The sequence below is a fragment of the Biomphalaria glabrata genome, chromosome 4 (assembly GCF_947242115.1).
Source record: "Biomphalaria glabrata chromosome 4, xgBioGlab47.1, whole genome shotgun sequence".
NCBI lineage: Eukaryota > Metazoa > Mollusca > Gastropoda > Planorbidae > Biomphalaria > Biomphalaria glabrata.
Window position 1 is genome coordinate 9,946,565 of NC_074714.1, and position 27,987 is coordinate 9,974,551.

General features: G+C 37.0%; 2 protein-coding genes across 2 annotated transcripts in view; one reads left to right on the forward strand and one right to left on the reverse strand.

The window, feature by feature from the left end:
- Positions 1-27,987, forward strand: part of LOC106056555 (serine/threonine-protein kinase Nek4-like) — a 130,670-nt gene that overhangs the window by 6,323 nt on the left and 96,360 nt on the right. The gene's annotated exons all lie outside the window — the stretch shown is intronic.
- On the reverse strand, positions 57-27,977 carry LOC106056559 (uncharacterized). Its single transcript, XM_056025673.1, has 9 exons — positions 27,746-27,977; positions 17,731-17,947; positions 16,644-16,710; positions 13,058-13,079; positions 11,579-11,733; positions 8,409-8,462; positions 7,154-7,226; positions 3,478-3,663; positions 57-3,294 (listed from the first exon to the last, which is right to left on the reverse strand). Exons 3-9 carry the CDS (start codon positions 16,692-16,694, stop codon positions 2,195-2,197), a joined length of 1,641 nt encoding a protein of 546 aa, XP_055881648.1. The 5' UTR covers positions 16,695-16,710; positions 17,731-17,947; positions 27,746-27,977; the 3' UTR covers positions 57-2,194.

Here is a 27,987-nt window from a genome sequence, read left to right on the forward strand (position 1 = left end):
ACATCAACTTCACTATTTCTACCATACGTTGACAACTAAATAATATCAACCAAAAGTGAGCTGCCAAAATGTTTTATTGCATAAGGATAATTTTTATAGCGATTACATCTAACTATATATTTCTTTATGTAAGCAACATAGTGAGCTGTGAGTGAAATGTTTAAGCAGGTGTTTTTTTTTAAATGGTAGTTAGCTCAAACTGTAACGAAATCTGGCAAAACAATATAAAGTTGTTGTTTTTTCGGGCTGGGAGGGGTAACGGGAAGATAACTCCTGCCATGCTAGCGATGAAGCTTAAATAATTCTTTAAAAAGGCTTTGAGTCAAAGAACAAAAAGAGTGCATTAGGAAAGTATTTATAAGCAGGTAGCAGGGCCTAAGACTCAGCCTATAGTGATATATGATATAAAAGAAAAAAAAAGATAAGTGCATTGATTGTATTTCACAAAATCAAGCTTAAACCAGTTGATAATGTGTTAAAATCATTTAGGCTATGTACAGGCAACATAATGTCAGAGCTTCCTACAGTATCCACATGCACAGAGGAATTCATTGATGAATCTTATCCGCGAGTCCTCGCCGCGTCTTTTCCATACATCTCTTCGTTTGCTTCATTTGATTGCACGAAATACTCAGTGCAGCGTGTGTTACCGTGACAGGAAATGTGGAATACATTATGAATAGTGTGAACGTTGTCATGGTGATTGCTGACGCGTAAGGTAAAGACAAAATGGCTAAACACAGTTAATGAATGGCAGTTGAAAAGTTAATCTCAAATAACCAACTCTATAAAGGCTGGATTGAACACAAAGGAAATAACTTTTTTTATGTACAGTAATTAATCAACATATACATAAGGATAAGGCTTGTCCTCGAGTCTGAAGATTAATGAGGAATGCAGTATCTTCCGTGGCTACGAAGCCCCAGCTGCAACCTACATACTTTGCCACATCCAGCGCAGATATAACCATTATCCGTCGGTGGTCGATTTAGATTTTCATTTTGCCGTTTACGTCTGTCCTCTGCAGAGGATTTTTTTTTAGTCTCACATAAGTAGCCCGCGGCCTTTGTAAGTGATTTCAAGCTGTCTCGTTCGGAAGCTGCCTGCAACCAGTGCTCCCTTCTATGTCAGTTAAAGCTACGATCGTAGGAGGAAACGATTAGGCTAAAGGGTAGCAAAACAAGACTCCCGTGGGGGTGAATAAGGGGGTGCGAGAGCATCCTCATTGCACTGTGCGGAGTTGTAAAAAAGCTCCCACAACCTTGTCACAATCCAGGTGCCGTTCCTCAAGGGGCCGTTACATAAATGCGTGTCCTGCACGGTTAGCCTGGTATAGAAAAGGAAAATGGCAGGGATCCCTGTGCACGCGGTCTCTGGCAGCGAGTCTGACACCCCGCCAGACAGTTCTCATTCAGGCCGGTGAAAGGGAGCTCTTGTTCACTTTTGCTGGCCTGGAGTTCCAAGAGCCGAAGGCTCAGCTCTACCTGACAGTTTCAAGAAGAAGAAGAAAGCTAGTTGGCGCCTAAGCTTGTCTTTTAAAGCGTTTCCGTGGGCACCTCTGTTACGAACTAAATTCTTTTAGACCAAATCCGCTGCTAAGCTAGTTGTTTTAAACAATTTTCTGACACGTTGTTGTTAGACTGCGATGAACTCACTGGCCCAGATTCACGGTTAGGTCGCTGTTATCACATAGTATATAGACCGATATACTCTGGACTCACCGGCCATACAACATGGTTAATCTGCATCGTGGAACTGTTTTCTTGTTCAACAGCCACTAGTATAGACACTGAACTCATCGGTTCTGTTACATTGTTAGCTTGTATTGTCGAAGTGCTCTTTTTATAAACAATTATAGATCTTTTCAGGACAGATGTCGACTTTTTTTTTTTCTTAGCCTAACTGCAAAGTAACGTTTGAGGAAAACGCCGTGCTTCAGTCATTATTGCTTCAAATTGTTTTGTGTTTTTTTAGTTATCGAAGAAAATATAGGAAATTCATGTATTTAAAAGAAACAAAATATATGTATTTGTAGATCTTGATCTAAAACCAGTGATTATTACCATTGCCAGGTTTTAGGTGAGGTACAACCAAAGAAAGGAAGGTTGAAATAAAATCTGACACTTTAATGTGATAAGAATTTTAGTTTGTTTCCACAATCAATCAAAATATTTCTTGCTTCAGACATTTTCAATTAAATATTATCTGGTATAGGAATCATAGGACCCGGAAGTTCTTTTTTAGGAATTTCAAGGATCGGTAGTTGTAGATGAGCGCCTAGTTGTTGTAGTTCAGACAGGGATTTGTCGAAATTGTGGGCCATGGCAAGGTATGGAGGCACATTCTCCTGCACATTGCCTAGTAAATGTTCATGCCTCGACGCACACCCATCTGGCATGTCATTTAGACAAGATACAGGACAGCTTGTTCCTGATTCACCATGTCTATATCGCATAGGTCCTAGGGACAAGTATTTAAGGCTAGGAGATATTGAGTGACCTAGTCTACATTGCTTCGGTCCCCGGGGCAAGTAATCAATGCTTGGTGATGTTGAATATTGTCCCGAGTCACTATATCTACTCGACGTAAATCCTCGGGGGGAAAAGTCAGTGCGAGGTGGTAGTGAATGACCTAGTCCTGAGTCACACAGGCAACATTGCTTCAGTACCCGGGGCAAGTAATCAATGGTTGGTGATATTGAATATTGTCCCGAGTCACTATATCTACTCGACGTAAATCCTCTGGGGGAAAAGTCAGTGCGAGGTGGTAGTGAATGACCTAATCCTGAGTCACACTGGCTAGCAAACACTTGCAATTCGTATGATTGATTTTCAGAATGTTCATATCCGGAGTCAGTGTAAGGAACAGGTTCGAGTAACCGGGTAATAGTTGAAGGTTTAATATTACAGCTCCGCAATGTGTTGCACTCTGCAATCAACGAATCTGTCTCATGAGATTTCTTCCCCTCAGTATGAGGCTGTGTCACATTAGTCATCAGACTCTGCCCTTCAGATTCTATAGTGCCAACTTCAACAGTAATACAAGACCAGCATTTTGTTAACGAGGCAGGAAAGTCTTCAGGGCAGAGTGAGTCTTCTTCTGAGTTATAGTTCGTTGAAACAGGAAAGTCTTCACGGCAGAGTGAGTCTTCGTCCTGGTTATGGTTTGTTGAGACAGGAAAGTCTTCAGGGCAGAGTGAGTCTTCGTCCTGGTTATGGTTCGTTGAAGACATGCTTTGTTCTTGATTTTCAGTAGATGAATCGGAACTTGACTGAACTGCAAACTCTTTCCTTTCTGTAAAAAAAAAAAATGACATTATTGAAAACAAATTCACCAGTGCTAAGTTTTAATTAGCTCTCTTGGCGTAATATTTTTAAGCTTTAAAGCTAGAAGACTATAATTAGACCATAGACTTATATATACTATCTATGTAAGTCTATGCATTAGACCAGATGATAATGTGCATCTACAACTCACTTTTTGTATATTGAAGAATAAGTACTCCAAAAATAATGACTAATAGGATTATGCCCAAGGAGATAACGATAACATAAGTAGAAAGGTTTTGATTGTGTACTGGTTCAGAAGTAATAGGAACAGTTGGATGGTATGGTGACTGGGTCGTGCTAGCAACACTGGGACAATGATTGCGCTCCTGTAACTCTGAAAGACATAAAATAAATAAATAAATAATATATATATATATATGTGTGTGGTGATGATACGGCAGTAACACGGGTGTCGGAAATGTATAAGGCATTTGCAGATTTTGGTTGGACACGTCTGCTTTCAAGGCTACAAATCCATTTCATTTTCGATATTTGTCTGAAACAGGTGTATATTTAAACGTATGAATTAAAAAAATATATATAAATGAGAGCCTGCTATTTTTTGTTTGTTTTATTTAATATCATCTCTCCGGATTGATATCCCCATGTCTGATCTGTTGTTGTTGAATTCTTTAAATATCAAATGATAGCCTTATAGTTTAAATAGTAATGTTATATGATTTATAACGGGGCCGGATTGATACTTGTAACCATCTGCCCAAGCACCAAGTTTTACATTAATACCATAAGCGCCCGCAGGGGGGGGGGGGTGCAAGTGGATTCTGAGTACCCAAATTCTAGACATTTTTTGCACCATCAAATCAATTAACTTCTACGTAGCTACTGAACAAGTAGTGCTTCCACTGGTTAATGTAGTAGTAGACTAGCCTAGGCGTATCAGGCATTGATGGCCACCCACGTACCTGCTTCCACTGGTTAATGTAGTAGTAGACTAGCCTAGGCGTATCAGGCATTGATGGCCACCCATGTACCTGCTTCCACTGGTTAATGTAGTAGTAGACTAGCCTAGGCGTATCAGGCATTGATGGCCACCCACGTACCTGCTTCCACTGGTTAATGTAGTAGTAGACTAGCCTAGGCGTATCAGGCATTGATGGCCACCCATGTACCTGCTTCCACTGGTTAATGTATTAGTAGACTAGCCTAGGCGTATCAGGCATTGATGGCCACCCACGTACCTGCTTCCACTGGTTAATGTAGTAGTAGACTAGCCTAGGCGTATCAGGCATTGATGGCCACCCATGTACCTGCTTCCACTGGTTAATGTAGTAGTAGACTAGCCTAGGCGTATCAGGCATTGATGGCCACCCATGTACCTGCTTCCACTGGTTAATGTAGTAGTAGACTAGCCTAGGCGTATCAGGCATTGATGGCCACCCATGTACCTGCTTCCACTGGTTAATGTAGTAGTAGACTAGCCTAGGCGTATCAGGCATTGATGGCCACCCATGTACCTGCTTCCACTGGTTAATGTAGTAGTAGACTAGCCTAGGCGTATCAGGCATTGATGGCCACCCATGTACCTGCTTCCACTGGTTAATGTAGTAGTAGACTAGCCTAGGCGTATCAGGCATTGATGGCCACCCATGTACCTGCTTCCACTGGTTAATGTAGTAGTAGACTAGCCTAGGCGTATCAGGCATTGATGGCCAACCATGTACCTGCACGCCTGTGAATTCTGAGTAGCCACATTTTAGCCAGATTTTTATTTTTACAGTGAAATCCATCGTCCAGTTCTGTTTTTTTTTTATTTATTACGTAGATATAGATATAGTCAGAATCCAGGGGGGGGGGTGCAATTTCACCACCGTGTACCCCCCCCCCCACCTTGCGGGCGCACATGTATTATTGATTCAAGAGTTCAATAAATTAATGTTCATGAAAATTTTGTACATTGTGTTCTAAGTCTAAATCTAAAGGCCTATCATAAGAATATTATAAAGTGTAATAACTGAACAAGTAGTGCTTCCACTGAAGTACAGTTAATGTAAAGATATGCTATTAGTGTAACTAGAAGACTACATTCTGTGTAGTGATTTAACAGATGACGGGAAATCCACTGGTCTTCCATTGCTAAGGTATACTGATGTATGCAAACGTGACATAAAGCCCTTCAAAATCGACACTAACAGATCGGAAAAAGGTGTCACTGGATAGATCCACACGGAGAGAGAGAATAAAGGAGGGGTCCCGGATTGCAGATGCCAAACACAATAGTAGTAGAAAGAAGGGTGAAAGTACAAAGGATTTGGCCTCTTTAGTCACACAAGAAGTTGCAAAGGGAAATAATTGTACAAAGGATTGGCCTCTTTAGTCACACAAGAAGTTGCAAAGGAAAATAATCGTCTCTCGAGACGTAAAATGCCACAATTATTTTTTTTTATAATATTTAGATAAGGTCTAGAATATGATGGTTTTTTTTTAAACTGCATTGGCTGGGTATTTGAAGTGATGAAACTGCAGATAACCCAGACACTGAGTAGATGTCTTTGAATCTTCGGTTTGTTGATTGCGATTGTATTCGATTTTATTGGTTCTCTGTGGTTCAGAGAGACGCACTTCATATGTCTAATTGTACAGTCTAGACATGGACTAACTACTCGGCCAAAGCTGCCTAGCATTCTTTTTCCGTAACTGACCCTAGCTATAGCGATGGTACTAAATTTACCTCTTTTGTGGGAGACACAATGGATTGAGAAAATACGAATCCATTCGAGCTTTAAGTCTCAACTTTGAAATCTTTGGCTGTTTGGCGGATCTTAAAATAACGTCCAAAAGGGAAAACCAGACAAACTGCACATGTGTTGTAAATGCCTCTTCCTCTTGTGTTTCTGATTTGTCTTTTCATTGTCGTCAAGTATTCATCTGTTCTTGAACCAGTTTCCATGATGTTGCAGTCTTTCCAACTTAACATTGTGTCCACTCATCAGCACATCAGTAGTCTTATTAATGACATAATCAAAAACCAACTTGACCATCCTGAGGAACATCTTGAGGAAGGAGAGACTGCTGGCAGAAAAACCTGATACCGGATATTGAGTTGGTTCTGCCGAAAATTCGCAGTCGACAGACACACTGAGAAAAAAAAACCACTTGTTTGAATTTTGGGAGCTATAACAGAACACGACTTTACATCACATATCTTGATTCTTAAGTTTCTTCATTACGTCTCGCTTTTCGAGCAATAATAATGGTCAGTTCAACTTGTTTTGTTTTCATCCTAAAACGAATCAAAAGCTGCAATGCAAAGAAGAATATTAGAACTGCGCGATACTCGTTCATCACCAGCTTGTCCATTGCGACGAGAAGCAATTCATGAGTAAAGTTATTGACAGTTTCTGCAACCATAATCAACGTTTTCAGTTGTTGTTTTTTTGATCGAACGTAGGGAAGCACGGGCCGCACAGATAAAGTTAACAATGTGTACAGTAAAATACTTTGTTCACGTGTCTAGTTTATTTTTTTATTTCATGAGAAAAAGTATTTACTGTGCACTTAATATCGATTAGATATGAGGGCCCGAATGGGGGGGGGGGGGCAGTTCCTCTCTTTAATATTATAACAAGAAAGTTGAGGCTACGACTGTGAAAAATAGGTGGCATCTTGCACCCCCATGCAAAAAATCCTGCCGGCGCCCATGTTAATACTGAAGATTTTACATAAAATAAAAAGTTAAAGGAAAATCCACACACACATATATATATATATATAAGAATGAACTATAAAATTTGGTTAACAAATCGGATCAAGATTTTCTTCTAAAGTAATCTAGTGTGTGCCAAATTTATATAAGTTATGTTTACCTGCTAAGTCTAATTTATATTCCTTTGATTGACAAAGCTCTTCATCACCATAGCCATAACATAGTATCTTCATCTGATATAGAAATATGTTACATTGAAATAAATCAAATGAATAACAGCAAACACTGCTATGCCTATGCTCAAAACCTATGAGTTGTGACACTTTATCCATGTTCTTATTGGATTTTTTTTTAGTTTTTTCTATACGTTTGATAAATTGTATTATATTCATTTCAACAAACCTTGTATCTAGCCAATACATAAACACACTTATTCTTTATTTACTTAGTTCTTTTTCAAAAGAAACTACTTTTAAGATTAATACAAACTACTTAAATAAACACTTAAAAGTAATTCAGCAAGGCTGCTCCACTTCACACTTAGGTAAATCTACGTTAACGAACACAACAACAACAAAAGTCAGAGATTGTATTTATGACTTTTTTTTTTTTTTGGGGGGGGGGGGGTATTATTAGGTTAGCATATCTAGCATCCCATTTAGGTTTTTCTGGATTCTGGGTAGACAGTCCTTCAAGGATTAATGAGCTCGGCATGGCCTAAAATTATTTTTTTTTATGTTTCGTATGTTCCTTCAGAATGAATAATTATTACATCCTAACTCAAAATTCCCTAAAGAAGACGGCGGGGCATGACTGCAGGCAGGGTTCGAACCCGGGACCACCGAGACACCAGTCCAGAAAGCATACCACAAGATGTGTTAAATAAACATAACCATAACCAGGAAGGGGTGGGGAGGGGAGAAAAGCAAAACTAAAATTCATGGGCTTAAAATAGGTTTTTGTGTGTGTGTGTGTGTGTGTGTGTGTGTGCGTGCGTGCGTGCGTGCGTGTGCGTGTGCGTGCGTGTGTGTGTGTGTGTGTGTGTGTGTGTGTGTCGTTATAAAGTGGGCCGCTCCAATTCAACGCAAAGGATACTAGAATTTACGCTCCAAAAGCATATAATTTTGGAAAGGTCAAAATGCAGGGTGTTTTCCTGGAAATGCTAAAAAAAGATGGGGGGCGGAGATCCTAGCCAGAAAACCAATAGGCTTATTGGGACGGTGGTGCTTGGGATACAAAAAAATGGGGTCTCTTTCGTTTTATTGAAAGTGGAAAAAAAAAAGGGAGGAGTACTGATCAAAAGAAACAATTTATAGCCTGGGAACAAATCAACGGGCGTAGCCGGTGAATAATTCCAGTGTTTATATTGCTCATTGCAACTCTGAAATATTCTATAACTGTATAACTCTACTTACAAAAAGCGTTTCAGTATCTGGTGGTATGGGATCTAGTCTCCATGGCTCGTCACACTAGATAAAAGGAATGTTTTGAAAAATTAAATTGCAAGATAAAATTAAAGACGCTATTAAATAAATGCTTTTTGTATCAGCTATTATTATTAGTAGTAGTATTAGCATTATTATGTGAAAAACGAACTAATATTCATTATTATTATTATCATTATCATTATTATTATTGTGGAAATGAATTAACTTTCATTCTTTAGCACTGCTAGGGTCGAGCTTCATTAAATGGAAACACTATTCCCCCTAAGAATGTCCACTGAGAATTTTTTTGGATGAAGTGGCAGCTCTGCTCTGCAACAGTACTGACCCTTGACTGGTAATAAGGATCCTCTTACCTATGCTTAGGGGCTTCAAATGTGTTTGCGAGGTCAGTTGTCATTATCCCCTAGGTCGATATATCAAAAGGGTGTATTTTAGATAGCTTCCTTTGTAGCTTAGTATTGTAATGCTTGTATTTTCAAATGTAGGCCCTGGGAAGGATTTTTATTGAGGTGTCTTCCCTCTTTCAAATGCTTTAATAAAAAGCGCATATTAGTTGACATAATTCAGTCGTAGAACGACTATGGTTCATCTCGTAGAATAACTATGATTCATCTCGTAGAAAAGCTAGATTGTGGAAGGCTATTCTCGAGAGGCATTCCCATCCATGTATCGCTTTGGGTGTTTTTTTCGTTTGGCATGCTTTTCTTCCAGAGCTATGGTCAATGTTTTTTCGCTGTCCATAGCTTTCTTTGCCACCATTTCTCTCCACGTAGTGGGACCTAGGGCTATGTATCCGGTAGTCAACATCACTATTCACTGTTTTGAGGTCCCGTTGGATTACATCCACATATCGGAGATGAGGACGGCCAGTTATGTCTGATTATTGTACAGATGCTGGGAAGACACACTCGATCTTGTATCTCAGTGCTACACACTTTTTCTTGACATGTGAATTTCTGAGGCAGCGCAAGAGAAATGAATTACGCTTTGCATAGGTAGTACATACTTCTCTACCATACAGAAGCTTGATCAAAACACAGTTGTGTGTTTAAGGCCTGTATACGAGAGACATTTGAATTTTATTGTTTATGAAATCAACATTTCATTGTAAATGTAACAGCGACACGTGTGTGTGTGTGTGTGTTAGTTCTTGAAAAAAAAATTGCCAAGCACGCCTAGATCTCGATCTACTTATTCTACATTAATAGGCTTGTTCTATATAATTTTAAATAGTGGAACAGTGTGCTTCTCATTGTGAAACATTTGCATATATCACGGCCGGCCTTAGATAATTGGATGCCCTAGTGTCGAAGTGAGTTTGGTGGCACCAAATGAAATAGAAAAACAAAAAAATATTAAAAACCTAGTGTACTCTAAGTCCAGGGCCGCCGCTACCTATTGTGCAATGTGTGCAATGCACGCAGGCGGCAGAATTTAGGGGGTGGCCAAATTATTATTCCAAGGTTACCTTTATTTTTTTAATTTTTAGTTTAATAAAAAAAAATTAAATATTTTAAAATTTTAAAAACTAAAAAAAAAAAGATATTCCTACATGGAAGTTATTTTGGAAACTTTATGAAATAAAAAAAAAAAAGATTCCCACGTTTTTTTTAATAGGCGCCAACTGCTTTCTGACCTTGAATTTTCGCGGATTGTTTTTAATATTTGTTTGGAATGATGCTTACAGAAGCAGATCAGTCAACACATTTGTTACTTTTTCTTTCCAGTAACTGTATCTACTTACTACTTATAAAGATTGTTGATTAGTCGAATTGAAAACAGATCTAGTCATTAAAAAGTCAATTTTAAAATCATTTCACTTTTATGTTAAAAAAATAGCCGCTAGTTAAGCGTAGAAAAGTTGTGGGCGATGATAGATGTAGATCTACATAAAGTTGTAATAAGCTAGAAACCAACGACCGACCAAAAACGGGGGGAGGGGGGGGGGGGAGAAAAAAAAGTTTTATTTTCATTGTAGTTATTAATATATTGGTAATATTAGTAAAATTACATAATTACCGATGTTTAAAAATTAAAATAACTTGACTAAGAGGCGTCGTTTCATCTTCTAATAAGACTTTGTCTATTGTAGACTTGGAGAGGCGAATGCAATAATATGGGTAAAAGCTTTTTAAAGAAAACATGTCTAAACATCTCCGCTAGTGTGATTCTTCTGAGTTTTCTATGTCAGAATGGTCGAATTTCTTCCGACTATTGCACTTCATTATAGTGACGATTTTTGTGTGAAATGAAGGTTCTTACATTCTATGAAGAGGATCATAACAAGATCACTTCCATTACAGACGTCCGTGTGTTATATGTATCAAGAAAGTCCTCACATAATACTGTTGACCAGCTCTCCCTCTTTATCATTGTTGACCAGCTCTCCTTCTTTATTACTAGACTTAATATGACCCTCAACTTTTTTTTTACTAGGATGAAAAATCCGCTCTAAAAGAAAACACATTAATATTGGCTTTAAAAAAAAAATATTCTCTCTTCTTGTTACGAGAAAGAATTTCCGAAGCTGAAAACGACAGAATAAGCTCAGCGCCACGGCCCGGCCCAGGGACTCTACCCCTTGGCGACTTGAGCTGAAACCTGCCGCATCTTCAATTCTATCTCCAGGGAGAGCTTTTTACAACGCTTAAAAATTAAATAGGCAACACTATTGCCGAAAAAAAAAGGACAGTTTTTATGAAATTGTATTACTTTAATTTCGTTCTTAAACATAGAAAAAAAAAGTAGGGGGCGGCATTTTTAAATTTCGCACGCAGGCGGCCAAAAACATCGCGGCGGCCCTGACTCAAACAACAGCATTGAGGACTAATTTCGCTATTTTTTGTCTAAAAAAATGTTAAGGAGTCCTGTGCAAGCCCCCCACCAATCGAAGGCCCTAGGCCGTTGCTTAGTTTGCCTATACCTATGGCTAGACCTGCATAGATTTACATACTCTTTAATATTTCTTTCACATCTTTCAAATGGACTTTATTTTGTATTGCTTTAAAAATAAAAGATACAATTTCTCTCAATCCCTATCTCCTCTCTCTCTTCTTCTCAGTCTCTATCTCTATCTCTCTCTATCTCTTTCTCTCTGCTATTTAAGTATATCTCTATATATTAATTTAAATACTTACTTTTTCAAGCTTCTTAGAAAATGCATTTTTAGTGCCAATACAAAGCCTAGCGTCTTCTGGTCGAAATGGTCTTATTGAAATATTCCAGTTCCTATCTTGGCAGTTAAATTTCTTTGCTTCAAATTCAGGTTTCCAACTATGACATGGACAGATGCCTTTATAAAGTTAGACAAAAAGAGACGTCATTTAAAACTTGAAGAAATCTAAGAATTGAGTCACTGTAAGCGGCTGCCTATCACTCGTCTATGGACATCTATCCAGGACTTTTGCAAGTGAGGATTTGAACCGCTCAAGCCCTCAATCAATGAGTTTGATGATCATAATATTGATGGTCACTCATCAAAACCACATTCTCCCAATTTTAAATAAACATTATCTCTAAACATTGGCGTAGCTTGTTAATATCTGAGACACTAGTAGGTATAAGAAAAAAAGGTTTAGTTCCGCTTTTCTCAACCGCTGGCGTACCCTAATGGAAGAAACGTGCTGAAACGGTGACCCTTTTTTTACGCTTTTAGAGACAAAAAATAATCTCATCGCTATAATTGTAGTTATGAATTCGTATTTGAATATTACCCCTGCAGACCATGCGGTCTATAGGACAGATGATGTAAAGGTCATCTGTTACTATGGACCACGGTTAACAATGGTGTCATGCAGTCAGCACAACGACCAACCGCCTTAACTTTTCCCAAACTAATGTCGGGTACCCATTAGAGCCGCCCTAAAATATATTGCTAAAGCAAAAACGATTTTGTTACTGATATTTGAAAGAATGAGATTAGCGGAAAATATTTAAAAAAAAAAAAAGAAACTGTTACTTATAAGACCTATCATTTATTTCTAACTACTTTAGAATTGAACTGCAACTAAGAAAACTTAATTTAACATTTTTTATTTTCATGCCATTTATTTCTTGACATGAAATTCCATAAAGCTTGACAGATCAGCAATACTGTATTTAATGTAGACTTCAAAATAATTTGTTCTACATGTTTCGAATGTTTCATCGGTGTTGAAGATTTTTACATTCTAGCCGAATCCTCCCGTAGTACAGTGGGGTATGGCGGCGGGCAGGATTTGAACCTGGGGTCATCGGCAGCCCAGAGCGCATACCACACAACCATGGAGCCACGTCTTTCTGTTTTTTTTTGTTAGACTCTTCCCTCATTCATTCAGGATACACGAGAATCCCGTTGTTGCCATTTCTAACAGTATTTGTTGTTGTTTTATAATCTTTTTATCATCTACATATCTATGCTTGTCTGGATGAAATCTTGTACAAGTTATTTCTCCCTATTCCCATTCTCGAATCAAGTTGAAACTTTGAACAATTATTCTTTGTCGAGGGCAACACATAAATCAACCAAAAAAGCAATACTAATATCATTAGTTAAACTTATTACAACTGAAAGGTGCAATTGAAAGTAGACAATTATATGTATACTAGCTGGCCTAGTTTGTTTGTTTTTTATTTACCTGTAAGTGCTTGGTGAAGAATCTGTAAAAGATTATTTAAAAGATGTCAATGGTTTAAAGTTTAAAGTATATAAAGAGTCAAAGTATATATAGAGTCAATAGATCTACATATAATCATGTCTTTAATCATTGTTGTCAGACAATGATAATAAATAAAAGTTCATTTCTAGTTAGTTCATCAAGTATTTTATTATTTTTACAAAGCTTATATCACCTCACTCTGTCTGTCTGGTAAAAAGTTTGAACATGTTTTTTTTCTCCTATTTCCCGATTTCGGATCAAGTTAAAACTTTGCACAATTATTCATTAAACCTAATTAAACATAAATCAATAAAAAAAATTGAACAATTAGTTAATTTGTTTTTGTTTTTTTTGGTGATTAATTATTTTGTTTGATTTCGAAATAAGAGGACTAAAGGTTATTTAATGAGAGATGTGTGTGTGTATATATATATATATATATATATGTGTGTGTACATATATATATGTGTGTTTGTGTGTGTGTAGGCGCGCGTGTGTGTGCGTGCGTATGTGCTTTTTTGTGAAAAAATAGGTGCCGGTACTCATTGATGGATTGCCTATTTTTTAACTACTAATAAATTATTAATAATGTCCCACATTGAAAAAGGTACCGGTACGCCGCACCGTGCGTACCGTCACAAAAAAGCACTGAGATCCCCTTTTGATGCGTTATTTTACTGCCACGTCACATTTTCTGATCAAGTTGAAATTTTCATAATAATTCATAGTCGATAATAATGTTATATGTGTCAATCCAAAAAAAAAATCAACTAATTAGCTCATCATTTAGTACTAATTTATTTTGTTTTATATAGCAGGGAGAAAAATCCCGTAATTTCAAGATAAATGGCTTAGCGACTTAGCGGTTCCTTTCTAAGATAAGCTTTGTTTTTAAAAAGTATTATTTTGTTTCTATCGCTTGTTTAGGAGTTGAATAAATTGCTCCAGATTGAAGTAATTTATAATATAGTTCTATATAACATGAAACGGGGGAAGATTTTGTGTTCTATAATTAGAATAGGACTATTAGCCTTTTTACAAAGCTTATATCAACTCTTTCTGTCAAACTGGTAAAACGTTTGTACACGCTATTTCTCCCACACCCTATTTCAGATCAAGTTGAGATTTTGCCCAATTAATTCTAGTACCTGACAAAACAAGAATCAATTTTTAAAAATTAAAAAAAATAGGTAATTAACTATCATCAATTAATTATTTGATTTAGAAACGAACAAGGGAAAGAAATCGTACTTGACATAAGTTTGTGCTGGTATAAGTCCCCTTAAAGAGGCTCTAATCCTGAGTTCGAATTCAAGTCGTGCAAGTATTTTATATGTTTTTATTCTTTTAATTTATAAAACTAGACTACTTTAAAAGTTTCCATTTTAGATCTAGATTTCCCTTTGTCTTCATGTGGTAATTGATCAGAATATATAGGTCTACATATTGGCCAACAGAGCAATGCTTTTTTTAAAATCCCAGAAGATGCCAGGTAGGTTATTTTCTCAAGAAGGACGCAAAATCCTGTAATTTAATTTTTTTTTATACCAGTCTACATAGTAATTTGAAACTTATAGAGCCAACAACAAGGTCACTCCAAACAAAATCTAATTACAGTATTGCGCATATTTTGCATAAGTGATATAATGTACAATACAAAGTCAATATTTCAACAGCACGAGGCTAATGGAACATTAGTTCTTGTCTTTAGCTTCATATCTTTCTGAAGACACTGAATGGCCAGGTTCTATAAAGATTCCATTGACAAGATGTTGGCGGTAGCTGCGTATAACATTATTGTTAGCAAGCAAGTTGTAGAGGAAGTAAAGATAAGATTGTATGAATTGATTGTCAGGTTACGTCCGTATAGACACTTTTGGTATTTCAGGATATTATGAGGTATAAACTATGGCGCTAACTGCGAGATTCTGAGATATTTCTCGGTCTCCTAATCATCACCCCCCTCTTTCTCCGGCCGAGACTAATACACTGCAGGATAAACAATTAACTTTCTCTCTTCCTGTTAGCTTACTCTCTAATTGAGGTATTTACATTATACATTACTATTGAGAGCAGCTAGACTAGAATATTGTCAAAAGTGTCTCTAGCCATGATAGTACTAATGATAGTACTAGTACTAGCTATATAGTAGAGTCACTATTGCGGAGCAGGCATGTTTGTGGAACAGCTCGTCGAAATTAGTTAAAATCTACTTTATTTTGAAATTTTCTGCTAAACTACTGTAACGGTACTGCGCATGGTCCATTTATCTACATTTCCAATATAAGGGTTTTCCTTTCACAGCAGAAAATTAATTTTGACTCCAGGTTAAAGTTGACAGGTGTGGAATCGTCCATTATTTTTCACGTACCAGGAGAACAGCATAGGCCATGGCTTAATGCTTTTTAAAAATGATAATGACACATCACCTGCATGATACACATATTTTTCGGTTTATAAATGGATGAGGAAAAACTTCATTTCATAGCTATCTACCAGGAATTCAATTTTTAAAAAATTAGGAGGTGTTTATCCTGTTTTTACCTTTTTAAAGATAGTCACAATTGTGGAACACTATAGATGTTATTTATTTGACCTGCGCATTTACTATCATTTAGCTTAATATTTACATAGTGATTTAGATATCGGAGTTTGTATTAGTATACATACATTTAAAAGCATTTAGAGAATAATTTTACATATAATATATAATTTGTGATTATCATACGTCCAGCAAAAAGAAGACAAATCATAATACCATATTATGCCATATATATATATATATATATATATATATATATATAATATTAATATAACAAAAAAGGATAAAAGAATAGTGGAAAAAAAAACTTGTAAGGAAAATCAGGGTAGTGTGTCGTCAAATACAATTAAAGAGGAGGTAGATAATCTAAAAGTGACAATGTGTTGTCTTAAGCTTTAATAAAATAAAATTAATGTAAAGGATAAGGTGTTCAAGTATTAGACTAATAAAATATATGCTTTATATAGGCTTTGTTCCGACATTTTTACCGTGTTCCGCAATTGTGACTTCTTTAAAAATCCTGTTCCGTAATTGTGACTACCTATATCTCAGTCGAATTGAATATAAAATGTAAATATCTGTTGAAAAACTAAACAAAGAGTCTATTTTTATCGGAAAATGGATGGGCAATGCCTAGATACTTTTAGTTTTTCCATAGGTCTAACCATTACGGAGCAAAAAAATGAAAACTAAAAGTAGCTGCAAACTGTTCCACAATAGTGACTCTTCTCTTGTTAGAGGCACAGAAAATCCTTTTTTTAAAAAATATGCAGAAAAGTGTTTTAACTTTATTTTAGCAAAAGGGGACCTACTTATGCTAGTTGGCGACAAACGAAATTAAATCAGCAAACGCGTTGAGAAATATAGGCTGTAGTAAACTTAAATCTACCGGTATCCATAATAAATATAAATATATCAAAATATATAGACTAGGCATTCTATGGAATACCGGATTTCGCACTTTTCCGGTTACACACACACAGTCACACACACACACATATAGGGCCTACATATGCTACTTACGCTAATGATAAGGATGATACCAAAGGCAGCATTTATCTTGAGCTGTATCATGGTGAGCAGCACATCCCTGAAAGAGATAAGCAGACAACGGTTGTGTTGATCGGCCAGACAACTAATTGTTTTGACACCAGGGCTGATCTCTAGCCCAACGTCTGACATTACACCTCTGTGTTCACATCTACAGCAGATTGCCAAACATCATTCCCACACACAGACTTGGGCTTACTACTGCAAGGCACACACACACACACACAAGCATGCATCGCTTTACAGCTACTGAGTATTCAATAGAGCTATTTACAGCTGCCATGTATTCAATGCTACTATTTGAGGTTGAAGCCCTATTCTACTTCAGATGAAGTCAAAACAAGTTACAGAAAAAAAAAGTGTTTTTCTTTTTAAATCATTCCATCCTTATTCTCTTTATACTTGTGGGCTAATTATTTAATATTGCAAGGAGTCATTGCAAGCACGATAAAGTTCTATTAGGCCTAAAAGCAGTCTAGCTAATTTCTGCATAAGAGGGTGCGCAAAATGTCTTTTTATTTATGCATCACTTTATTGTATACAAAAAAACATTTGCGTCGATTGCGGGAATACCCAAAGATATACATAAACATAAATTTCTAGGAACATCGTTAAAGCCGTTTTCGAAATCCGTGTCCATCCAACCAATGAGGAGTTTGCAATCTAATAAGAGGCAAGAGGAACTGCAGTAATAAATACCATTAAAGGAATTTCTAGAATAATCATTCTTTTAGAAACAGATAGCCTACATTGTAAATTATTGGAGCCCTTCATTCCAAAGTTTATTCATAGTAATCTCTTCTATGCTTACATTTTTTTGACTCTACATTACTAAAAAGAGCACAACATTTATTACACAATCTTACATCGTAGCATATTAATACATCCGTATTCTTTACACCGGATACACCAAAGAATGGTATTTATGGATTTGCCTCCATTTTATGAAAATCTCCAAGACAACAAGTGAAATCACGCGAAATCACGTCAACAATTCCAGATTAAAAAAAAAAAACAACGAAACATATTAGACCTCGCATGTTTTGTATTTAAAACTCACGTGTATTAAATAAGGTTGTTGTTGAGCCGCCTACTTCTCATTTGGTTGAGCGGCCACAAGTGGGAGCTGTAACCGGTGGTTAAATGATCAGATTTCACAACATGGAGCTGGCTGGTCTCAGCTGAGTGGTTCATCGATCACATTGCCCCTTTCAACAGACGTGATTGATTGCTTTACCTGTTCATCAAGCGTGTCCAAAATGCGCCCTCAATTCGATCTGCAATCAGAGTGAAAGAGAAACTGTAAATAGTATACACTGGATAGATTTACATTTTAGTTGGCACTGTTGGATGCTTTCGAGAGGGGGGGGGTGATGCTTGAAGAAATAGATTTTACACATTGCCGTAGTTTCAACTTTAACTAGTAGCCTTAGCCTTACTACAGCGATGCCAAACCTACGGCCCGCGGGCACTTGTCGAACCATATGATCACAGTGCATGATGAAGCCCCAGAGATCGAATCCAATGAACACGAAGACTTTTGCCACGATGCTACTCATGACATGTGTAACTGATATTGATATCCTATGCCCCCCACTCGCGACTGAAAGAGACTTGGCAGCACAGCCCTAAATAAAAGGACCTGACAGGAGAAAAGACGGGTTTTTTTTTGGGGGGGGGGGGGAAATCAGCAGAGGTGTACCAGTAATCCCCTTCTCCACCATATCACAGTACTAAAACTAATGAATGGGTCACACAAATCAATCATTCTAACGATACATTTTAAACACAGTAATCTCCTCTCCGTTTGCATTTCCATGCTGAAATCCGCTTTACATTCTGTAAGTAATAAAATACAGTACTATTGAACAAAAATGGAAAACAATACCAGAAATGTGGAGGTCATGTAAAGAAACCTAAAACGTACGAAAATAAAAAAAAAAGAAGAGAAATTATGGGATATTTTGAAATAAAGAAACCAAACAATATCAGGTAAGTCATATTGAAAGATCACTGTTACCCATGATGTTACCCATGATGTTACTCATAATGTTACTCATGATGTTACCCATGATGTAACCCATGATGTTACTCATGATGTTACCCATGATGTTACTCATAATGTTACTCATGATGTTACTCGTGATGTTACCTATGATGTTACCCATGATGTTACTCATGATGTTACCTATGATGTTACCCATGATGCTTCTCATGATGTTACCAATGGTGTTACCCATGATGTTACTCATGATGTTACCCATGATGTTACTCATGATGTTACCCATGATACTTCTCATGATGTTACCCATGATGTTACTCATGATCGTACTCGTGACACGCAATAAAAATTATTTCTGCTATTAGCGCAAGAGATTAGAAATGTGATTTTACAGTTCAAAATGAGTTATAGTAAAGAATTAGAATAGTAAACCTTTTAAAATACTTGGATTATAAAGACTATATTCACACTTTCCTGTACACAGGATTAAAAAAAAAGCAAATCCATAACTATTATAATTCGACCTCGATAAAAAATCTCCAATAATAAAAGTTGTCCTAATTTCAACTAATGTTGAGATTTTTTTGTATCAATGAGTTAAAGTATTTTGAGATGGCTGCTACACTGGAAAACCAGTACTCTGTTAACATTGTAAAACTGTTTGAGATAGCTATTAGCCAACACTTTCTGGATCGAGCATTGACATTAACATCGCCAACATCAACACACACACACACACACACACAAATACACACACACACACTGCATTGTACAAAATATAATATGCATGGGTCATTGTTAGGATTTCTTATCGGTCCACACTCCTATTTGTTCATCCATCATCCAAGTGGTTCCAATCTTGACACTGACTAAATATAGGATAGGGTAGAAATGAACTCTCTTTTTAAGGCCACATTTCAATTGCGTCTCTTTTCTTTTAAACATAAATTTTAGTTGAATGCAACACACATTGTGTAGTCACATGTAAAGTAAAGGTACCTTCAGACCTGGTGATCTAAGAGGGGCAGATGATTTCTACGTTAAAATGTGTGTCCAGTCACATGTAGTTAAACTTAAATACTTCAACTGAAAGGTTGATAATTCATCAGGCAGAGAGTAACAAACAAAACTCTAGTTCACGTTTTTTTAAAGCACTTTGCATGTGTATCTGAAAGTTTTGGGGATATGGGGAATGGTAAATACGGCTTGCTTAATTATTTATTTATGTTTAAGTTTTGCTTTTAGAATAGACATATTGCAGCCGTTCGGCACATGAAGTTTGCAAGCCACAAATTTACAGTGAAATCAATGTACAATAGCCTATCTAAACGTGACAGACGGACAGACAAATAACACAAAACAAATAACGTCTTTTCCCTTTACGGAAGGCGCTATAAATACAAAAGGACCTTAGTGACGCAGACATGACTGCAATATAAACCTATGCTTTTGATTTTTTAATTCGAGTCTAATTATAAAGTAGCTAGATCATATTATGCAATTCTACGGTCTATTACATTTAGAATAATTTAGATCAGTTTTCTGACTAGCAAGTCCACTAAACACATTTTCTCTCACCCCTATACACACATACACACAAAGTCACAAACACTACATGAAAAGAAATATTTTTTAAACAATATCATATGTAGTGAACTATGGGTTTTTTGTTTTTGTTTTGTTTTTTTCATTAAAGGGAGGGAATTTGTCTTGCCAAACTTTTGTCTAAAATCGGGAATATAGAGGTTAGGCCTATTCATCTCATGCTTTTTCGTTCAGTGACAGCTGCCTACTCTACATTTATCTTTGGTCCACTAAATTTAAATGTGTGTAACATTATCTCTTGGAGTGTACAGATAGCTGAGGAAATCCCACACACTGTTGATAATAACACAGTCAAAATCAGGGGCAGACTGGGTGTCAAATCGACCCGGGCATTTCAGTACCATCCGGCCCATTAATTGTATATTTTATGATGGACATCCATTTCTAGGTCTACCTGTCCTAAAAATCATTGTTAAGTTTGATAATGTATACCTGCACACAGTGAATACTATATCCTTACAAGGAATTTAGGCCTTGTGTTGCATTTTAATCGGATGCAGGCTATTACATTATTTCAGAAAATGTGTTCGATTAAATTAGTAGGCCCTGGTAGAGTCTGAAAAAGATTTTTAAAAAATACTTCGTTCAATGGGCCCTCTTGCAAGGAATACTAAAATAATAATAATACGTGCCATATTGGCATCCACGCGGCCCTTATCTTATAAAATATAGACGTGATTTAAAAACAAAACAAAAAAACTGTGGTCCTACCTGCCCATTTGGATACCGGCCCACTGGGCATTTGCCTGAATGTCCATATAGCTTGTTCGGCCCTGGTCAAAATCATTGAAAAATTTGATGATAAAAAGTACGATCAAATGCAAGTTCATATACCGTGTCAGAGTGTGTACTCCTTAGCTCATTAAGGCATTTTATTACAATACCTCTATTCAAGTCATTCCTTCGTGGACACGGATGTCGAAAACGGCTACAACGATTTTCCTAAAAATTTGACAGTAGATGTATATCGTTGGGAAAAAGAATTACTAGCTGGTTGGCTACACTGGGAAACTCTAATTTGACCGTTCTAATTTTTCAAAGCATACAAAGAAATTAATTTAAATTTGGCAAGGGAACTAGACACTATCTATCTTGAATAAACTGTAAGGCTTCTCTTCGAGTCTACGAGGAATGCATTTCTCGTTAGATACGCAGCTCCAGCTGTGACCTACATATTTTGCCACATCTAGCGCAGGCTTAACCATTGTAGACATTGCTTTTTCTAGGCAGGCGGAGCGATTTATTCCGCCAAACTCTCGCAATGGAGGCGTCCAAAAGCACTACTGGCCCTGGCCAGACGGTTATCAAAATTCTCCATAAGCCATCGAGACTGACCGTGTCGAAAGCCTTGGCGAGGTCCACAAAGGCAGGTTTAGGTTCTGACAGGGGTACCTCTACCGGCTCTAAAGTCACATTGGCTCTCAGATAGCAGCACGTCTACTAAAGATCTGTCCTGCTACTGACAGAAGTGTAATTCCTCGATAGTTGGAGCAGTTAGACTTGTCTGCCTTTTTGTATAGATATATGATTAGAGCATCTCGAAGTTCAGGTGGGACCACGCACTTCTCCCAGCCTAGAGCGAACTCGCCTGTTAGCCTCTCAGTTTATGAGTTGCTGTTTCAACTTCCTCAAATGAGTCATCGAGCTCCTCTCTCATAGTTTTCTTAGGAATATTAGCCAGCGATTCCTCCGATATATACCTTTTGTCACCAAATAGCAGACTGTAGTGTTCTGTCCAGCGATTTAGTTTATCCGCCTTGCTAGTTAATAAGGTGGAACTATCGGAGGATCTTAGCGGCGCGGTAGTCTGGTAAGCTGGGCCATAGGCACATCGAAGCGATTCATACTCATCGAAAGAGCGTGTGTCACCAGTGTCAGCGTGTCTCTGCATGTTTACAAACATACTATACGTCTTCGGGTATTTCCTATTCATTCAAGAGTTTAATGATAATAATAATAAGGCTTGTCTTCGAGTCCGAAGATTAATGAGGAATGCAATATTTCCCGTGGCTGCGCAGCCCCAGCTGTGACCTACATATTGTGCCATATCCAGGGCAAGCATAAGAGTTTAATAAATTAATGTCCAAAAACATTCTGCGCACCGTCCCTAAGTCTGTGCTAAAAGCCAATCATTAGAATATTATTAAGTCTAGTAGATTAACCAGGATTTTTCACTTTTTAAATCTAACCTTCATTTGTTATTAAGAGTAAAATAATTGCCCGATGAATTGTAGTCCTCATTAATCTTCGGACTATTATTATAGGTTGTGTCAAGGAGGTAGTGTATTTTTTTAAAAATATTTTGTTAATGTATTTCTTGATAGATATAATTAGGCCGGGAACGAATGCTCAGGCTTATTTTTTTTATAGTTCTTTCAGAACCAATCCTATCCCCGTAGAACAACAGCGGATGGAAACGAGCAGGTATCGAACTCACTTCGAACTTGGCAGCATCTTGATAGCGCATTCCCAAGCACGACCAGTTGGCCATCCTTAGGTATGTTAGCGTTTTAACATTAGGCCAACATATATTTCTTTTTATCATTTGGCATATATATATATATATGTTTTCCACCCTGAGGAAGCTCTAGTTAGACCGTTATAGTTTTTCAAATAATAAAAGGATATTAGTTTAAATTAGGCTAGAGAACTAGAATATATATATATTGATGACTTGATCAGACAATACGTCTTCGGATATTTCTGTATGTAGGCCGTATTCATTTAAAAGCTGAATAAATTAATTTGCAGGAATATTTCCAGCACCGTTTTGTAAGTCTAGCTCTAATGGTCTATCATTGCAATATTATAAAGTCTAGTAGATTTATACATTCGCTTAAACAGGATTTTTTCTCATGGGGGAGAGATGAGCCGGGTAAAAAAATGTTCTTTTTTTTTTCAAATCTAACATTCATTAATTATTAAGAGTACAATAATTGCTCTATAAACAGGGTATTTTAGAAGTATATTCTTGTTTATTAACTTAGCAATTAAAAAACGAACTCATGTGAATACTAATCAACTCAAGACATCAACAACAACACCAGCAACAACCAGACAAAAAAAATAGTGCGTTATAGACGCCAGGAGAAACCCTAAAGGAGAGGTCTTGAAGCTTTCGCGGTTGTTCTAAAAAAAATGTAGAGGCGAAGCACAAGAAGTCGTCAAGAACTATCCCCAGCTCTCTGTGATCTTACCTGTTTTTTTTTTAGGGAGATCTAGTGGATGAAGTTAATAATTCACCAGAGCACATTCAGCACAAAGTTTGAGCTATTTACAAAGTGATGACCGATCTAGAGGCGCGTGAACATCTACAAAGAAAACCACGTCCAATTTCCTTCTAGTATTATTGTTTGAACAGAAAGGGGAAAAAATAGTGATGGATTCTTTATAAACGTGTTTTTGTTTTTTTGGGTTTTTTTTTTTTGGAAAAATATGAGAGGGGGGTCGATGTCGGTTGGGAAGAGGGTGACACCACGAGCTTACCGCACCGGGTGACACCACGAGCTTACCGCACCGGTTGACACCACGAGCTTACCGCGCCGGGTGACACCATGAGCTTACCGCGCCGGGTGACACCACGAGCTTACCGCGCCGGGTGACACCACGAACTTACCGCGCCGGGTGACACCATGAGCTTACCGCGCCGGGTGACACCACAAGCTTACCGCACCGGGTGACACTGGCATTAGTAACACTGCTGTATGTGTGTTTGTAAAATGTTTTCCATGTTTCGGATGTTCCTTCAGAGTTGAAGATAATTTACTTCCTAGTCCTAACCTCCCGCAGGACGACGGGGGATTGGAGCGGGCAGGGTTTGAACCCGGGACCATCGATAAGTCTGAACGACATTCCAGCGCGCAAACCGCACTACCAGGCGTATGTATGTATGTATGTTTATACAAAAGAGTGGGAAGACGTCGGAGAGGAGTGTATAGGCCTATCAAACTATGTTATGTCGTAATGTCTACGTCTCCATATCCCAGCATTCCTTGAGAAATGTGTGCTTGTGTCATACGTGTGTGTGTGTGTTCAGAGCCTCACTATCAATCATTGTGTAAACAAACTTGGAATCAGTTCTGGCCCGATCTTCACGCTGTGACATTCAATGCAAACTGTCTAGCAGAGTGTATAACGTGACCTTGCAACCTCTAGGTCGTACTTAGTGGTAATGGCTCAACGAGGTTGACATCTCGAAGTCAGGACGACATGAGGAAATAACCATTTAAAAGATAACCATTTAAAATATAACCATTTAAAAAATAACCATTTAAAAGGTAACCATTTAAAAGACAATAAAAAGAAACAGCGGAGCGGTGTAAAAGACTATAAAAGAGAAATAAAAGGAATTCCTCTCCCATTTTTATAGTTAATTATAGTTGATTTAATAATGAAGCAAAATAAAATATATCAATATGTACATTATTTTTTTTTACAATACCTCTATCCAAGTCAGAACTTCATGGAACTTACAAACTGGAGGGTGGGGCCTGGACGCTGATTTCAAAAACGGCTCTAACGATTTTCCTAGAAATTTAACAGTTTCAAAGTAAAAAAAAAAAGAAAGAAATCAGGAATTTTTTAATGTGTTGATTCAAGAGTCTAATAAATTAATGTTCAGGAACATTTTGCGCATCGTCTTCTAAGTCTAGATCTAAAGGTCTGTCATTGGAATAGTATAAAGTCTTGTAGATCTACACATTCGCTTAACTAGGATTTTTTCTCGGTGGAAGGGGGGCGCATAAAATGTTCCACTGTTTTTAGCGGCCCCCGAAAGGCGAAAAGACGCTATTTAAGGGAAAAAAATCGCATTATACGTTGTATAAAAGAGGTATTATCTTTTTTTTTTTTTAAGTATTTTTTAAAAATATTTTTTCTTGTTTTTTATTCAAACGAAAAGTAATTTGAATATAGAAATAATTATTGGACCCTTCTGGTCATTGTTTAAAGTTAAGATTGTACCACCAAGTCCGGATAGCGTCATGGCTTGTAAAACTTTAGACAGTACCAGGAGAAAGAAAGAGATGCAAGCAAAAGAGAGACGGGAAGAGAATGGAATGGTCGGACCTATATACAGAGTTATAATTCACGCAAATCTATGAAATTTGACAATTCCTGTTAGGTTCCATTGAGAAAATGTTTTGAAAATCCTAGATCGAAATAATTCAAGTGTGTTGATTTCATTCATTTTATGTACATTTAATTAGATTGATTACCTAGATCATTCTAGAATATGCATCTAAAAAATGCAAAAAAAAAAGGGTTCTTATTTGGATGTTCAATTACTAGATAAAGATCTGAACATTAAATTGTATGTTACATTGGATAGGGTTGCAAAAAAAATTTACTTCTTATAACTAGTTTACAAAAAAAAAACGCCTTGTTTCAGCTTTTTCAAAGTTTTTTTTCACGACATTTTTGTGTAGTGTTAGAGATTTTCATGTGAAGTCAAGGTTTAATGGCATGGAATGGGTTGCCTAAGTTAGCCAGAGGAAAACCAGTGACTTGGCAGAATCTAGGTCATCGGTTAATATGCATGACTAAATGTATGACACGTAGGACGTAATCATCTTCTTTTTTGAAGTAACGCCTGTATGATATATGATAAGAAAATATATGTCAGTGGGTCGGAACTGTCAATACAGAAATGGAGAGATTTGTTCGACAGTTCATGTTTGGTGTCATTTGTTTTGTTGCCCGAACTGTCCAACAGAGTAAAGGACTTGTTTAATGAAGACGTTATCATTAACATATAAGATTAGTTATTAAAAAATGTTGTAAAATGTTTTACATGTTTCGGATGTTCCTTCAGAGTTGAAGATAATTACTTCCTAGTCCAAACCTCCCCCAGGACGACGGGGGATGGGAGCGGGCAGGGTTTGAACCCGGGACCATCGATAAATCTGAACGACAGTCCAGCGTGCAAACCGCACGACCAGGCAGCCATTATCAACATAAAAATATGTAAAAATCAAAATAAAATATTTTTAAAAATACTAATATAAAAGATACGTGATTACCATCATAAAAATATTGAATTTCAATATAAAGAAATTTATAAAGAAACTTTATTATGAACAGTTCTGTAGTTTTTTACGAAAGATACGTGATTAAAAAAAAAATCTGGTTCGTAATGGGAGTTCCTACTTTGTAGATCTTTTTAAACTGTCCATAGACATATTTAGTCTCTCGCCCTTTCTACACTACACTACACACAGACTATCTAGAACCCATTACTTCCAACTGCGGAGTTTTCTTCGTTCCAATTCTTCTCTCGTTTCTCAAATATTTTTAAAAGTATGTCACGGAGCAAGCGTCGTACGTGATCAGAGATTCTACGGAATGAGAACCTCCGAAGAGAGAAGTTCCTGTTCTAGTTTCTAAGACACGAGTTGACTGTGTAGTTGATACTTCTAAAAGGTGTGTGTTAAAAAAAAAAGGCATCGCGGCCTATAATGTCAACAAGTCTATGAGACATTGATAGGTATTGATAGCAAGAGATGGGTCACTGCCTGTAAACCAACTCGCATCAACGAGATTTCACAGGAGTAATGGGGAGGGGGGGGGAGAATAAGGGAGAGACTATTAACTAATATTTATTTACACATTTCATATAAAATATCTACAAACTATAAGGTTTAAAACTTGACAGACAGGCAGAAAGACAGACAGAAAGACAGGCCGACAGACAGGAAACAGATTAGATAGATAGATAGATAGATAGATAGATAGATAGATAGATAGATAGATAGATAGATAGATAGATAGATAGATAGATAGATAGGTAGATAGATAGATAGGTAGGTAGGTAGGTAGATAGATAGATAGGTAGGTATATATATATCTTGTATTGTAGGTAGGTAGGTAGGTAGGTAGGTAGATAGATAGATAGACAGACAGACACAGACAGACAGACAGACAGACAGACAGATAGACAGATAGATAGATTTATAGATAGATAGATAGATAGATAGATAGATAGATAGATAGATAGATAGATAGAGATATTGCATAGTGTATATTGCCTATAGTCTAGAACAATCCTTTCGTTAAACAACTTATAAGATAACTTGATTCGCTAATAAATTCAGTCTGAGCGTTGTCAGTGTCAAATGAATGTACATTGTAGCGCCTACTATATATCTGAGCTAACGACAGGTTTAGGAGAGAAGGAATGTAACCTTTACTCTAGCACATTGACATATTCAGATACACTTGTCAAGGGAAAACCAAAGTTGTCCTTTTAATTAAAACTAATTTATAGGTTTTAGGGGCCACATATGCTTCTATTAATACCCAATTTTTAACTGTGGTTATCTTTTTTTTTTTATTATTAACCACAGTGTCACATTACCATAATTGAAATTAACGAAATCAGTCAACTCTTTAATTTTTTAATTCCTCTATTATCAGAAAAGCATGACAACCTCGGTTTTTTTCCGAAAATCCATTTAAATAATATACATACTTTATAATGGGCTTAATATCCATGCGGAGTGGTCAGTTTTTTTTAAATCCCAGAACATAAACACACGTACGTAGATAGCACAAAAGCACACACATTTATTTATTGGTGTAATCACAGAGATGTTTATATAGTATCTCGTGGACTATCGAGTCAGAGTGGAAGGGCTGGTGGGAAAACGAGATGCCCTAGTCTAGTGTGTTACGTGAGGTAAGCCCTAGTCTGATCCGGGTCGGGTAACTTTT

Coding starts and splice junctions, on each gene's coding strand:
- LOC106056559 (XM_056025673.1), bottom strand. CDS start 16,694: ATGATACAGCTCAAGATAAATGCTGCCTTTGGTATCATCCTTATCATT. Junction 13,080..16,643: donor GTATCATCCTTATCATTAGC/GTAAGTAGCATA, acceptor AATCTTTTACAG/ATTCTTCACCAAGCACTTAC. Junction 3,664..7,153: donor ATATAAATTAGACTTAGCAG/GTAAACATAACT, acceptor TATGTCTTTCAG/AGTTACAGGAGCGCAATCAT.